Source organism: Trachypithecus francoisi, unplaced genomic scaffold, assembly GCF_009764315.1.
Source record: "Trachypithecus francoisi isolate TF-2019V2 unplaced genomic scaffold, Tfra_2.0 Lachesis_group2, whole genome shotgun sequence".
In the NCBI taxonomy this organism is placed as follows: domain Eukaryota; kingdom Metazoa; phylum Chordata; class Mammalia; order Primates; family Cercopithecidae; genus Trachypithecus; species Trachypithecus francoisi.
Window position 1 is genome coordinate 73,417,137 of NW_022681465.1, and position 14,793 is coordinate 73,431,929.

The 14,793-nt window shown below is 35.1% G+C and overlaps 1 protein-coding gene across 7 annotated transcripts in view; it reads right to left on the bottom strand.

Annotated features, from left to right (window-relative positions):
- FYB1 (FYN binding protein 1) overlaps nucleotides 1-14,793 on the bottom strand; it is a 171,538-nt gene that overhangs the window by 22,845 nt on the left and 133,900 nt on the right. For 5 of the 7 annotated variants that reach the window (XM_033179428.1, XM_033179434.1, XM_033179429.1 and 2 more), the window contains 7 exons: nucleotides 14,238-14,397; nucleotides 13,591-13,732; nucleotides 9,964-9,986; nucleotides 7,014-7,080; nucleotides 5,363-5,500; nucleotides 3,654-3,679; nucleotides 1,484-1,550 (listed from right to left, as the gene is read on the bottom strand). In XM_033179428.1, coding sequence (XP_033035319.1) covers nucleotides 1,484-1,550; nucleotides 3,654-3,679; nucleotides 5,363-5,500; nucleotides 7,014-7,080; nucleotides 9,964-9,986; nucleotides 13,591-13,732; nucleotides 14,238-14,397 — 623 coding nt within the window. The remainder of the gene's footprint in view (nucleotides 1-1,483; nucleotides 1,551-3,653; nucleotides 3,680-5,362; nucleotides 5,501-7,013; nucleotides 7,081-9,963; nucleotides 9,987-13,590; nucleotides 13,733-14,237; nucleotides 14,398-14,793) is intronic. The other 2 variants (XM_033179432.1, XM_033179431.1) reach the window with 1 other exon arrangement.

Sequence of the window (14,793 nt, forward strand, 5' to 3'; positions counted from 1 at the left end):
TCTGCCTGCAGTACTGCCTGTGGTAGTCTGGGCATTTGTGGAAATACTGTCCCAGATTAACTCTCTGGGGCAATCAGAATATACATGAAACTTAGAAATGCCCTACAAGGTATCTTTTAAAAAATTTATTGAAATTTCTTTAAAAATAGAATACGACATTGAAGAACACAAACTCACTTTAAACTCTGAAAATAAGCAAAATGGGGAAGAAAATTGTCCATATCCCATAAAGCTTAGTCAGCCGGGGTTTATTTTGTTTGAAGAATACGGCCAGTGTGTGACTCTGGGTTCCTAGAGTGATTTTATGGAATGTGATGGCATTTCTACAGTAATATAAAGCAAAAAACCAAAAAAGCATTAACAATTGTAAAGGATTGAAACACCACTGGTGAGAAATAGTAAAACTTGAACATATTACTGAAGATTCCATTTTTGTTTCACGGAGAATTTAAAAAAGGGCAACGATTCTCTTTTCATGTTTATTATTTGTGTTGCCTGTGGAACTTGATCTTTATACATGAATGATGGCATATTTTCCCTTCAGAGTCTTTGATCTTGATACTCTCTCTAGTTCCATAAAGTTAGTTTAACAATTTTGGCAAAAATTAATACTTAGCGTTTACCAATGCATTTTTACCAGTACAACTCAGAAGACACCACTTACTGCATTCCATTTATGTTACTTTCATCCTTTATTCAAATACAAGATCTTTTGAGTCATCTTTCTTTTTTCCTGAAAAAGCTAGATAGGTGTTCTTGCTTTTATACTCAGTATGTATCAAATCATTTCATGTATTTATTGGATTATGAGAAAGCATCTTACCATGTTATTTTCTATTTCAAAAAAAAAAAAATCCAAAAGGCACTCCTTTTGTATTACTTGATATTAACTGATTTTATACAATTTTAGCCTAAAATTAATTTTTTAAGATTTGAATGTAACCTACCTAAAAGTCTTTTACAAATAAATCTTTTTTTTTCTTTTTTTCATAAAGGAAACTATCTTGTAGAAGACAGACGTGGCTTGAACAAGATGGGTGAGAGCTGAGATGTAAGCTAAGAAGTATATTCAAGAAAAAAAGGTTTGGGGAAAACAGTACAAATAAAGAGAGGAGAAGAATCAGTGAGACTAGTTGTGACCAAGATCTTAAACATGTTTCCCCAGTGTATGAATGAATAAATAAACCAGACATCAGTGAGTCACAGGCCCAAGGTTAACAGGAAACAAGGAGCAGAACCAGGGGGATGGAAGAGAATGAGGGGAGAAAGGGGTGGAGGCTGGGACGATGGATTGGGGGTACCTACTCTCAAACCTCGCAGGGAGGTAGAGCTGAGATCGGAAGGAAACACAGCATTAGAGAGGAGGTCAGAGCCAACAGGATCGCACACAGTAGACACACAATCCCACTGGCTTTTTATTTCCGTTGAATTTTCTTGAGTATTCTCATTTTCTACTTCATTGTAATGAAAGCATTTTAATTACCTCATCTCTGCTGATGAAATAGGGAAATCAGAGGTATCCACATCATCGTAAACTTCATCTCCCATGTCTAACAAAAGACAAAATATCAAAGGTCGAAGCACTGTTAGATTTTGATATGAGCATTCAATGACGTTTTTAATATAAAGATTGCTTCAAGGACAATAAAAGTTTTCCTAGTGTCTCTGTACATTTCTCCTGGAAGCATTGTCTGCTTCTGAAAGGGGAACTTGCCATGGGTTAAATTATCCTCAAAAAACCAGTGACCATAATGATAATCATTGTTATCTGGAAAAAAACTCATGGAACAGTGGCTATGATTATCTGAAGATCTACAAGTACAATGAATGTCAGGAGTGGCAAATTGCTGATAAAAGAATCAACATTACTGGCCATCGGCAGGATGAAGTGGAGATAGAAATTGAGATTCTTATGGGATTTAAGGTGCTGTGATAATATATATCATCCTATTTAAATGTCCCCCTCCCGCCTTCCTTCCTCCTTTCCTTCGCCTCACTGATCTGTTTCCCGTTACCTTTTACCTTACAGTGATATTAGGAGTGGCACCACCTTTAAATGGAAAGATTATTTCTTTTAACTAAATACTCCTGATACCAACAGGTACTGAGAAACAGTATTGGCAGAAAAGATGTCGTGACCTTAACTGGTTCAATGGCTTTTCCAATCATTAGAGTTTTTCTCCCTTCTAGACTTCTTATTAATAAGGTCAGGGCGGGCGGATCACAAGGTTAGGAGATCGAGACCATCCTGGCTAACACAGTGAAACCCCGTCTCTACTAAAATTACAAAAAATTAGCCGGGCGTGGTGACGGGCACAGGTACTCCCAGCTACTCAGGAGGCTGAGGCAGGAGAAAGGAGTGAACCCGGGAGGCGGAGCTTGCTGTGAGCCGAGAGGGCGCCACTGCACTCCAGCCTGGGCGAGAGTGCGAGACTCCGTCTTGTAAATAAAACAAAACAAAATAAAATAAAATAAATAAAAAATTAAGGAAGAATGCTTCCACTCTGCAACTATTAATTGCTCTGCAGCCAATGAAGCTGAAGAGACTGAGTTGAAGAAATTGCAAGTATTTTAAGGAGTCATTACCGTAAAAAGTTTAAATGCTCTCTGGTAGTGGCAAGGAATTGATTTCCCTTTATAAATTCCCCCCCCTCCATATCCTCCACCCTCGTGTGTACTCAGGTTAATTAATTTCACACGATGAAACTTGCTCAGCTGCATGAAACATAAATACTTTGAAAAATATCATCTAGAAGGGTCAAAAGCTACTACTCCGTGCACATGCACTTAAAACATATTAAGAACAACAAGCAATTCTAACAAAACCTTATTTTTTACAGAATTGATTACTTTTTTCCATTTTATACCTACTTTTTGAGGAGTTAATTTTTTGAATACTTTAAAAATATTATAGATTGGAATACAAGCTTATTATCAGGCACTGATCAGTTTGAGTTTATCCCTTACATATTTTCACATAACTGAAAAGAAAGCTCTAATGTCAGATAAAGGGTCTATGGACAAATAGATTACCTCTGTGTTGGTTTCTCTTTTAATATACTTATAAGTTAAAATAAGTAAACTTTTTGAAAGTCCCTGAATATTCTTAAGACAACATTTCATTTTGTTCAAAGTAAATTTTAAAAACATCTAAAGATCTGTCTCAGGGAAAAAATAGTAACTGATTGAAATTGTATAAAGAAGCTGTTATATTTAACATTTTCCAAATACAATATAAACTATCCATTTAAATATTCAAAGAAATCAGATTTAGAAGAGCCTTACTGGCATGTAATCTGGCATGTTTTTAGATATCCTTATGCAGAAGTCTCATATATCAAGCTTGGACTGAATTGGGGCTGGGGGACACAGGGAAAATGGGTGCTCATCCCTTCCCACTTATCCCTAACCCAATAGTGGCTCCTGGAAGAACAGTTTAAAAACTATCAATCTTTTTTATTTTTCTCATCTTGCTATTTTATCATTGAGCACCTGTGGCCACCCATGGTAAAGTTACTTGCTCAAGGTTACACAATTTATTATTTTCAGAGTCAGGACTTTAATGCAGTTACTGTGACTATATCCAATGCTTTCCCACTACCACACTGCAAGAAATGAACATATAGAACATACAATTAGTTTTTATTACTTACCCAATTGTTTAGGAGGAGCAGGGAAACTACAAAGAAAGTGAGAACACAATTATAATCAGACTAACATGAACACAGAAATTGATTCAGTTATATAGGAGAGTATAAAGAGGCAACAGCCTGGAGGCATATTAGGTGACTTCATCTGTTGACCATTATTTCTTTGTCATCCTCCATTTCTCCTCTAAGTCCGTTTCTGTTTATCAATTTGGAACTTAGCAAGACATTTTTTGAACCCCAAATGTTTGCCAAAACGTGCAGAGTCAAGATACCCAATTCGTTTATTTTGCCCACAGCCTTTGGATCAAAATTTCCAGATTTGTTATATGAGGTTTGGGTATAATATCACACCAGAGTAAATGAAAAGGACTCAGTATTTTGGAGGCATTGTGGCATACATATCTCTGCCTCCAAACTGCTTATTTGAAGAGTAGAAATACAGACTCAAAATTAACAGAGGTCATAGGAATATGACCATGTTTCCCAATATGTGCATATATATTCCCAAATAGGAAAATGGTGAATAAGAGGAATATTTACTTAAACCGGAGAGTGACAGCTTATTAATTAAAGTGATCTGAAATCAGGATTAGGTGGCATTTAGCTGCAACAGAAGAAGACCCATGCTTCTATTTTCTGAAATGACTTCTAAATACACACCACACACACACACACACACCCCACGGAAAGAATGGTGCACAGGACAGAAATGACTGGTTAGAATAGAGTGTGAGGGATCATTAATTCAAATGATCCCAAATCAGATTTGGATAGTATGTAATTGAAGCAGAAAAAAAAAAACCCCTCTCATTTTTAAGTAAGGGTTATATTTGAGTAATGCTGCTCAAGAGAAGAGAAGGTTTCTTGTGTTTTCCTAGAATTTCAAGTGTACTGTGTATTGACTTGCTGCTTTGGGGTTTTACAACCCAGTTGGGAATGCTATACGGAATTAACATCTTATAAAGACTTAAGCTAAATGCGGTGAATTCATGAGGTAAATATAAAACAGAAAGATTTTCTTGTACCAGGGAATATGATTAAGATTTTTCAAATTCATATGTATGGAATGTATACTAAAGGGTTATTTTTGGAATGGAATGAGAAAAGTTATGCCTTAGATTTTACTTGGACAAACTTAAGATATTTAGAATACTTTTAGTACAGGAAAAATTCTTAATATATCATTATAGCGTAACAGAGTTAAAAGCCTTTAATTATTGCATTTAGAAAAAAATTCAAAATTATGTTCTTTATTTCAAACTATTAAAAAAGAATGTATATTTTGAAGAGTACTCAATATAAAATACTCTGCAGTAAAATGTGGCATTGGAATTGTGAGTTTTCAGATGTAATGCTGTATTTTAAAAGGTCCTACTAAATGGGTGTGTTAGTGTTTGTGTATGACTGTGTGCATGAGCGTGAGAGGGTATGTGTGCACTTACGTGTACATGTGTGTTTTTGCGCGTTTTTGTGAAGAAAGTAAAATATATCTTTGAACTGCAGGATGATTTCTGAGTACTTGGCCTTCTTTTATGTAACGCATGACTTTAAAGGTGACACCGTAAACGGGGCTAAGGTGATTAATGGAAAATTGCATTAAGGTGATTTAAGTCTATCAGAATTTGGTTATTGCTTATTGAATATTAGTAGCATTTGATTAAATACATATTAGTGTAGTTATTGTACACTGGATTTGGTTGGTTGACTCTTACGATGAACCTTCATTATTGTCTGACTCAGAGACTTTAGGTTTCTCTCGTATACTTTTCTTTTTGTCATCTTTTCCCTTTAACATCTTCAAAATCCCCCAGGACCACGTATTACTCTTCTCTTGAACCTGTAGTGTGGAGCTTTGGAGCATGCAGGCATTGATCAGAATGTAATAATCAGTGGCAAGTGAAGACATTGTGTGGACATTCAGATTCCTTATAATTATACCACATTAATATTTCAGGCAGTAAACAACTCATTTTATTGGACAAAATAGTGTTATTAAGTTTATAGATCATGGTGATTGAATACCGCTCCTATGAACTTGATCTTTTTTTTCTATTAAGTGAGAATTCTCCCACTTTTTAAAATGTGAAGCAAGTCCCTAAGGATTAAGTTTTAAACAACTGGGTGCAGTGGCTCACACCTGTGATCCTGGCACTTTGGGAAGCCAAGATGGGAGGACTGCTTTTAAGCCCAGGAGTTTGAAACAAGCCTGGGCAACATAGTGAGACCTCATCTCTACTAAAAATAAAAAACATTAGCTGGGTGCAGTGGTGCACACCTGTGGTCTCAGCTGCTCAGAGGCTGAGTTGGGAGGATTGCTTGAGCCTGGGAGTTTGAGGCTGCAGTGAACTATGATCCTACCACTGCACTCTAGCCTGGGCAACAGAGTGAGACCTGGTCTCAAAAAAAAAAAGGCTTGAGCATCAATTTTGCTTTATTTATGATTAAAATGTAATTAAGAAATCTTAGGCCGGGCATGGTGGCTCACATCTATAATCCCAGCACTTTGGGAGGCTAGAGCAGGCAGATCACCCAAGATCAGAAGTTTGAGACCAGCCTGACCAACATGGAGAAAATCCATCTCTACTAAAAATACAAAATAAGCCAGGCGTGATGGCGCATGCCTGTAAACCAAACTACTTGGGAGGCTGAGGAGGGAGAATCGTTTGAACCTGGGAGGTGGAGGTTGCAGTGAGCCGAGATCGTGCCATTGCGTTCTAGCCTGGGCAACCAGAGCAAAACTCAGGTCTCAAAAAAAAAAAAAAAAAAAAACAACAAAAAAAGAAATCTTAAACTTTTAAATATGCCATTTAAAATGGAAAAAGAAAATTTATTTTCTTATTGACCTAAAGTATTTTTATTTTTATAAATTGTTATAATTATTATAAATGAGCAGATATTTATTGTTAAGCTAAAAGATTAAGTATTCAATTCTGGTTCTGCCATAGGTAGCATAGGTCTCAATTTATTTGGGTTGCCTATATTATAATCATGTTATTACACAAGGGATAGCCATGCAACTGATAAACTCTTCAGGGATTGTTGTAAAAGTAAACTATTGATCAATAAAGGCTTTATTAGAAAAAGCTTAAAAATATCCTCAACACCTGTAATTTATTTATTTTTTTTTCATTTCACTTGTTTTGCTATAGTTATTGAGGTTCTTCCAAACAATCAAACACTTTGTTTGAAGTGTGGTGCAATTACACTTCCCGGTTTACAGCTGTTGTTAATTCAACATTCAAATCATTTGGGGTAATGTAAGAAAGAACACTATTTTCTGCTTTTTATTTTAACTGGAAATCAAAACTAAATTTCAATGTATATATAATAATTTGCAAAAAGCAGTTCACTGATTATTCTTACCCATCATCAGCATCTTCCTCTTCAATCCCATCATAAATGTCATCATCTGGTGGTGGAGGGAATATCCCTTCATTTGGATTGGAGAAAAACCTTCTGTTAATTTTATAATTTGGTTATGTAATGATCACTCAGATTTTCATTATAAATCTTCCTTATTTAACTGCAGAGAACATTTCACTTTCATATAAGCCATTTAAATAAAAAACACACTATTTTCCTACTATCCCATAATTATTTACTTTGTTGATCATTTTATAAAGAATTCTTAGGGGTGAAATTACAATAACAAAATGAGGGCTAAGAGGCACTGTGGACTTCAGTTGAAAGGAATGAGGGTACAAAAACATTGGAAAAAGTAAACTTAAATAGGGGATGGAGTTAAATATTTATTGTGGGACAAGAAGTGAGGAGGTGATATAAATCTAGCTAACTAGTTAATGGTCAGGAGACATTTAGGAAAAGATACTGATCAGGACACAAGTGAAGAAAAGCAGTGGGATGACAGGTGAATTTGTAAATATTGATGGTAGTTGAAACAGAAAGAAGTGAAAAGTGACTTTTTAAATACACATTTTTGAAAGTTAAACTGTTTCCAGTTTCATTTGTTATTCTACGCTCCTCAGAAGACTTGCTATTTGACAGATATTTACTTAACAATTGTTTATTGAGTAGTTTCTATGTGCAAAAAATATGTAGAATGACCTTGAAATTTGACTTTTAGTATGAGAACTTTCGCACTGCAAGGTGTTAGATCAAATCCCTTATTTTGGTGCTGGGAAATACAGGGGCCATTGAGTTATAGTCAAGGTGACTAGATCGGTTATCATCTAAACAAAAACATTTCTGAAAGTGAAGGAGAATGCTGTTTTTAATTGTGCTCTGATGACTGGCATAAATCAAGACTGTCCTGAACACACTGGAGTGGAGTCACCATATGATCTGTAACAAACTTAAAAAAAAAGAAGTGGCTTACTCAGAGTCACTTGGTGGCTAGCTCTAGAATCCAGTTTATTGACTCTCAAGCTAGTGTTCTTTCTATCATATTAAGATCTCTCTCATTATTTGTAAACTAAAGCATTTTTTTCATTAATATACACAAACATGATGAAGACTTATGAAGAAATTACTGATAAAAGTGCATGGTTTCCCATGCTCACATATTAGTATAATTAATATTGTTAAAAGGACCATACTACCCAAATCAATTTACAAATTTAATGTAATCCCTATCAAAATATCAATGTCATTTTTCACAGAATAGGAAAAAAAAATCCTTAAATTTGTATGCAATAAAAAAAGCATTAATAGCCAAAGCAATCCTGAGCAAAAAGAATAAAGCTGGAAGCATCACACTCCTTGACTTCAAATTATGTTGCAAGGCTGTTGTAACCGAAACAGCACACCATTGGTATAAAAACAGAAACCAAAACCAATGAAACAGAATAGAGAACCCAGAAATAAAGCCACATATTTATAGCCAACTGATTTTAGAAAAAGGCACCAAGAACATACACTGGGGAAAAAAACACCCTCATCAGTAAGTGGTGCTGCTGAGAAAACTGGATATCCATATGTAAAAGAATAAAGCTAGGCCCCACGTCTCACCATATACAAAAATCAACTCAAGATGGATTAAGGATTTAAACATAAGACCTCAAAGTATAAAACAACTATAAGAAAACATAGAGAAAACATTCTAAGATATTGGTCTAGGTAGAGATTTCATGACTAACACCCCAAAAGCACAGGCAACAAAAACAAAAATAGACAAACGGGATTATGTTAAACTAAAAGCTTCTGTATGGCAAAGCAAACAATCAACAGAGTGAAGAGACAACTTGTTGAATGGGAGAAAACATTTGCAAACTATTCATCCCCAAAGGGATGGATATTCAGAATATACAAAAACTCAATCAACTCAACAGCAAAATTCCCAAACAATCCCATATAAAGGCAGGCAAAGGATCTAAAAAGACATTTCTCAAAAGAAGACATACAAATGGCCAACAGGTATATGATAAAATGTTCAACATCACTAATCATCAGGGAAATGCAAATCAAAACCACAATGAGATATTATCTTATCCCAGTTAGAATGGCTGTTATCAAAAAGAAAAATAATAACAGATGCTGGCAAGGATGTGGAAAAAAAGAAACTCATACTGTCTGTGGGAATATATATTCATACAGTCATTACAGAAAACATTATGGAGATTTTTAAAAAAAAACTAAAAATAGAACTATCATGCAATCCAGCAATCTCACTACTGGATATTTTTCTGAAGGAAAGGGAATCAGTATATTAAATGGATATCTGCACCCCCAAGTTTATTGCAGCACTATTCACAGTAGCAAAGATATAGAATCAACCTAATTATATTTGGATGAATGGATAAAAAAAGTTTGGTCTATACACAATGAAATACTCTTTGATCATAAAAAAGAATGAAATCATGTCATTTGCAGCAACATGGATGAAGCTGGAGGTCATATTAAGTGGAATAAGTCAGATATAGAAAGACAAATATTGCATGTACTCACACATATGTGGGAGCTAAAAAGGTTTATTTCATGGAGGTAGAGAGTAGAGTGATTGTTACCAGAGGCTGAAAGGGATGTAAAAATGTGTTTGGGGGGACATGAAGAGAGATTGGTGAATGGGTACAAGCATACAGTTAGATAGAAGGAATAAGTTCTAATGCTTAATAGTAGAGTGGGGTGACTATGATTAACAATAATACATTATACATTTCAAAATAGCCAGAAGTGAGAACTCGAAATGTTCTCAACACATAAAAATGATAAATGCTCATGATGATGGATAGCCTAAATACACTGACTTGAACAATACACATTCTATGCATGTAACAAAATAACACATGTTCTCCAAAAATACATGCCAATATATGTATCAATTGTAAAACGTCATTTTAAGAAGTGTGTGGCTTACCTCCACTTCCACTCTGACTGTGGCTAGAAAAAAAACCCAGAAATATGAAGTTAATCTATGAATTACTTAGCTAGGAAGAAGACAGATACATATTCTGATCAGTTATTCAAAAGAGAAATAACATTCCAGTTGAAAGTTCTTAGAATGTTATATATGAAGAGGAAAAACGTTTCTTATCATCATAGATGGGTAATTACAGGGCAACAAAACAAAACAAACAAAAAGAAGAAGAATTAAGTTAATTACAATGCTACATATGATAGAGAAAATGATGATATTGTTTGCTTTTGACATTTTTCTATGAGGTTGTTTTCAGATGATACATTATTACATCATTCACTAGATGGACCATTAAAACAAGCCCCAAGGGTATTATTATTCCATGAGTCACACAGCACAATTATCACTGTGTTAAATTAAATTGTCTTTCAATATCTTTTGACCACAGCATTTTACTCTTAGTCTAATAGCAGTCATTTTTCTTTAAAGGGAGAACTTCAAAAACTTGAATTCTCATTCAGGGGGCTTTTATTTCGTATGGCTGCTGACTCTAAATCCAGATTGCCTATGTTTCTTATTTAGTTTCATATCATTATATATTTTCTCTATTTTAACATTTATGTTATAATTGTCTCTTTTCCTGCCTATATCTCCCACTAAAATGTGATTTCTGTGAGATCAAAGGAAATGTAGACTGTGAGAATGGAAAAAATCCCAGAAGTCATCTCTTCAATTCCTTCATTATACAGAATAGAAACCAGGCTCTGAGAAATTAAGTGACTTGACCACGCCCACTTTTACACCTAGCTGCACTCACTATACCCCAAGTTTTCCACGTTGGTTAATCTGCTAGCAAGAGATAACAGTTTAATGTTAGTGTCTTAGAGGACAATTACATAGTACACATATCTGATTTCCTAACGTTAAAAGTAAGTGAAAGAAATTGATCTGATGCAGATCTCCTGTTGAATTTGAAATAAAAACATAAAGTTGCTGTCAGGAACTCTGTAGGAAAACATGCTATAAATGTCTTCCTATATAAATAAGGAACTGCTTTTTGAAGAAGTTGCAGTACACTCTCGCTTGCTTATGTACCATTTTGACATTTATTTTTCCTGACTCTTCCCTCTGAGCTTGATGCATGAAGCAGGCAGTTGGAATTATGCGAAGAGCTGCATTCTGCTTGGCTGCCACTCTTGGCAGATACTTTTCATCTTGGATTTTTATACCAATTTCCAAAGAACAGGGCTGTTGGAATAAGGAGCAAAGCTCCTGTTTTATTTCATGTCTAGAGCAATCATTCAATTTCCTAAAACGGTCGTTTAGAATGTTTAATATTTGATGAAGTGAAGAAGAGGTAGAAGGAGCAGGGCATGACAGGAAAGGAGAGGGAGAGAGATGTATATATGGAAGGAAGAAGGTTTGCTATGAAATGGTAGAGGGATATTTGCATTTGCAATTCCTTTTTCTTCAATGTTTCATATTCACTGTAGATACTGCTTCAGTGGAGAAGAAAAAGAGAAGGACAGCTGTCAGGGGCTGTGCTTTGAAGCCTCAAGACTGCTCCCTGAGTTTGAAGCACTCACAGCCATTGCTCTTCACTCTAGGGAATCAGGAAAGAGCCAGTAGAGTGCCTGTGTCAAGAGTCATGAGCAGGAGGGAGAAGATGATGCCTTCTCTTTCTATTCTTGCCAGGGCAAGCTGCCGGCTACACTCAGCATCTTCTCTTTTTCTAAGAACAAAGCATGTTCTGTTATGAGATCTTTGCAAGCAGCAGCTGCAGTTTCAAAAATAAAACATGTATAGTAATGGCTTCTTCTTTAATTTTCTTATTAAGGGTGCATAAGAAGGGCTAGATGCTAGTAAATATTGTGGGGCTATACTCGTTTAAGATACTGAGCATTAAAACCATACAACTCTTCCAACTTCCTGCTTTTACTATATAAGATTTTTTTTTGTTACATGTTTACTAAAGTAGAGCAGGTTTTTAGAGTTATGGTATGTATGAATTCAATAAAATGGGAAAGGTGATAATGCTAGCTTTGGGAAATAGTCACCCAATATGGTTAAACAAAGTTTCATTTTAAGAATATCATTTTTTTCCTGGTTTTATTGTTTTTTCTTGAGTATGCACATCAGTGTAAATATGCGTTCATTGATGTAACTGGAATTCTTTCACCAAAAATTAAGGAAATGTGCTTTTTGAAAAACAAACAAAAGGCACATGCAAAGTATATACATTGGTAATATACTTGACATACTTATGAAAATTCTGGAAATTACAGAATATGACAATTTGGAACTTCATCTGACCCGAAAACTGGCATTTGCAGATTCACACTAGGTCGATGTTTGACTAAAGTCAATTAATAATCTCCAAACTCTAGTGCATGCATTGTATATTTTGGTATATGTTGCATAGTTTATGTTTAGAACATGGTAAGAAGCCATAGCAGACTATAACTCATTTTAGAAAGACAAAACTGCTAGAACGTGACATAACAAGTTTAATTGATACTCTGACATAAAAGATCATAAAAGGAAAATTTAATTCTTCATGTGCTTTTTCAGTGTATTACTAATTTGGTGTTTTAAAAATGGCTGACAATGAAGATTGCTTTCTTTGAAATTTGAGTTTTAAAGAATGCAGACACAGTTTTACCCAGGTGAAGAGCTAGCACAGGTTATGTATTTTAGGATCACAATGGGGGTTTCCTAGCTTTACAAGTTAGTCATCAAAAAAATAAAAATTCTGAACTGGACTAGAGATTTTCCTTCTTTTTTCCTTTCAACTTGAGGGGATTATGGCTTTAACTGAAAATGGAGGTATTGGAGGAAAGAAGGAATGAAAGGAGAAAGGGAACAGAAAAGTACAAAAGAGACAAAAGAATGACAAAAATAAGAGCTGGAACAAAGAGAAGAAGAGGAGAGATGGAGAGAGAAAGGAAGCAGAAGACTGAGAAAGGAAAGAAGAGAAGGAGAGGTACAAGGGGGGAATGGCCAATCTCTTCTCATTGGTCCTCCAGAAAAGATGTTCTATTCTGTTCCTCTATACCAGGAAGGGGTTCCCATAATTCTTGAAGTGAAGGTCATTTTAATCTAGTGGAATGGGCCATGGAAAGTTGGACCCTTAATTGATACCTAGGATCATTAAAAAAACAGAGTTTTTACTTTTAAAGAGCAAACTGAGGTTGCCATAAAAATCATTTTTTGTCATATTTTCAAAAAATAACACCAAATATATTTAGAATCAGAGATCTATGAGAAAAAATGGGCTAAATTTTATATTTTATGCTTCATATTTTACCAAATCATATTTCTATTAGGCATATCCCTAAAATCAAGTCATAATGAACATTATAAAAGTGTTTTAGAATGACAACACATTTTACAAGATCTGGCAAATGGCCCACTATATTTCAAGTAGCATTTGATGCATATAATCAAAAGAAAGACTATAGAGTTTCAAATGACCTTTCACCCATGTTGGGGTTATTGTAAGTGGTCATTTAGTTTAGTGATAGAGAGCAGTAGGAGTTATGGAGGGTAAAATTCTAGGATCTTAATATACAAAATTTCTGACAAGGAGACAGTTTGATCTGTTCTACAATATGCACTTGCACATACCTGCTAATATTATCCTGCTCTGCAACATCATCATATACTTCTTGGTCATCTTCAATAGGTCTTGACGGGGCACCAAGAGAGTCTTTTTTCAGTTTCAAAGAATCATAGTCAATCTCTACAGCAGTTGTTTTAATATAGCCATCTACCAAAAAGGGAAAGGTTTATGTTCAGGCAACTGTAGTTTAAATATTTTAAAGTTGTGAATAAAATATCAATTGCACATTTGCTCTTTAAACTTTCCCCTGATTTATTTTCTTGTAGTTCTGATTTGTAGACCTCCCAAGTAGACCCACATTTTACTGTACTCTGTCAAAGTCTAATCCTGTTGTAGTTTAATGTAAGCCTACCTTCTATTTTAAATATTCTAAAGTGATTCACAGGAAACATTTTTTCTTTTTAACATCAATGAAAAACCTAATGCTGTTTGTTCCTCCTGGAATAATATAAAACTTTACATTGTTTCCCACAATAAAGATAACAGATGAGGTGAAGACAGAACTATACCTGCCATTTAACATTTTCTTCCCTTTGTCCACTCTGTAAAGTACTCCTAACTTGGTGCCTATGAGGAGTTCTGGAGGAACATGTACATTGAGTATTGCCTCACAAAGAAAACACTTTGAAGCCATAGAAAAATTTACACTCACATGAACCCCTGGCTGTTCTGCCCAACCATTTTCCTTCTGGGTTGTCTGTGATACGGATGATTTCAATTTGCTCTCCTTGCTTGAAGCTCAGTTCATTCTTTCCTCCTTTGACATCACAACAAGCTTTTGCAAGATGGATGACTTGAATAGGGCCTGTTAGCTGCAAAGAGAAAACAATAATCAGAAAAGATTTCCTTATAATTTAGAAAATCTTTAAGGAATGCAATTTTGAAAGATACTAAGTCTACAACTTGTGAACTTACCTATAACCAACATTTACAGGGTTTAACTAGAAATTGAGGGTGAATGTTTTTCTTACAGGAGGGGTTAGGAAAAAATCACAGGGGCCAAGCAGGACTAGTTAAGGATAGGTGAATATGTGCATGGGGTCAGGAGAGTGAGGCAGGGATCTGTTGACCTAGGAATCCTGCAAGAGGCCTGCAAAGGCAGCCCCCAATAACTGAATAGCGCTTATCTACAACAATCCATGCTGTGTGCTATGTGTCTTTATGGAATATGCCAGGATTCCATTTGGAAGATGGAGTTTTTTCCCCTT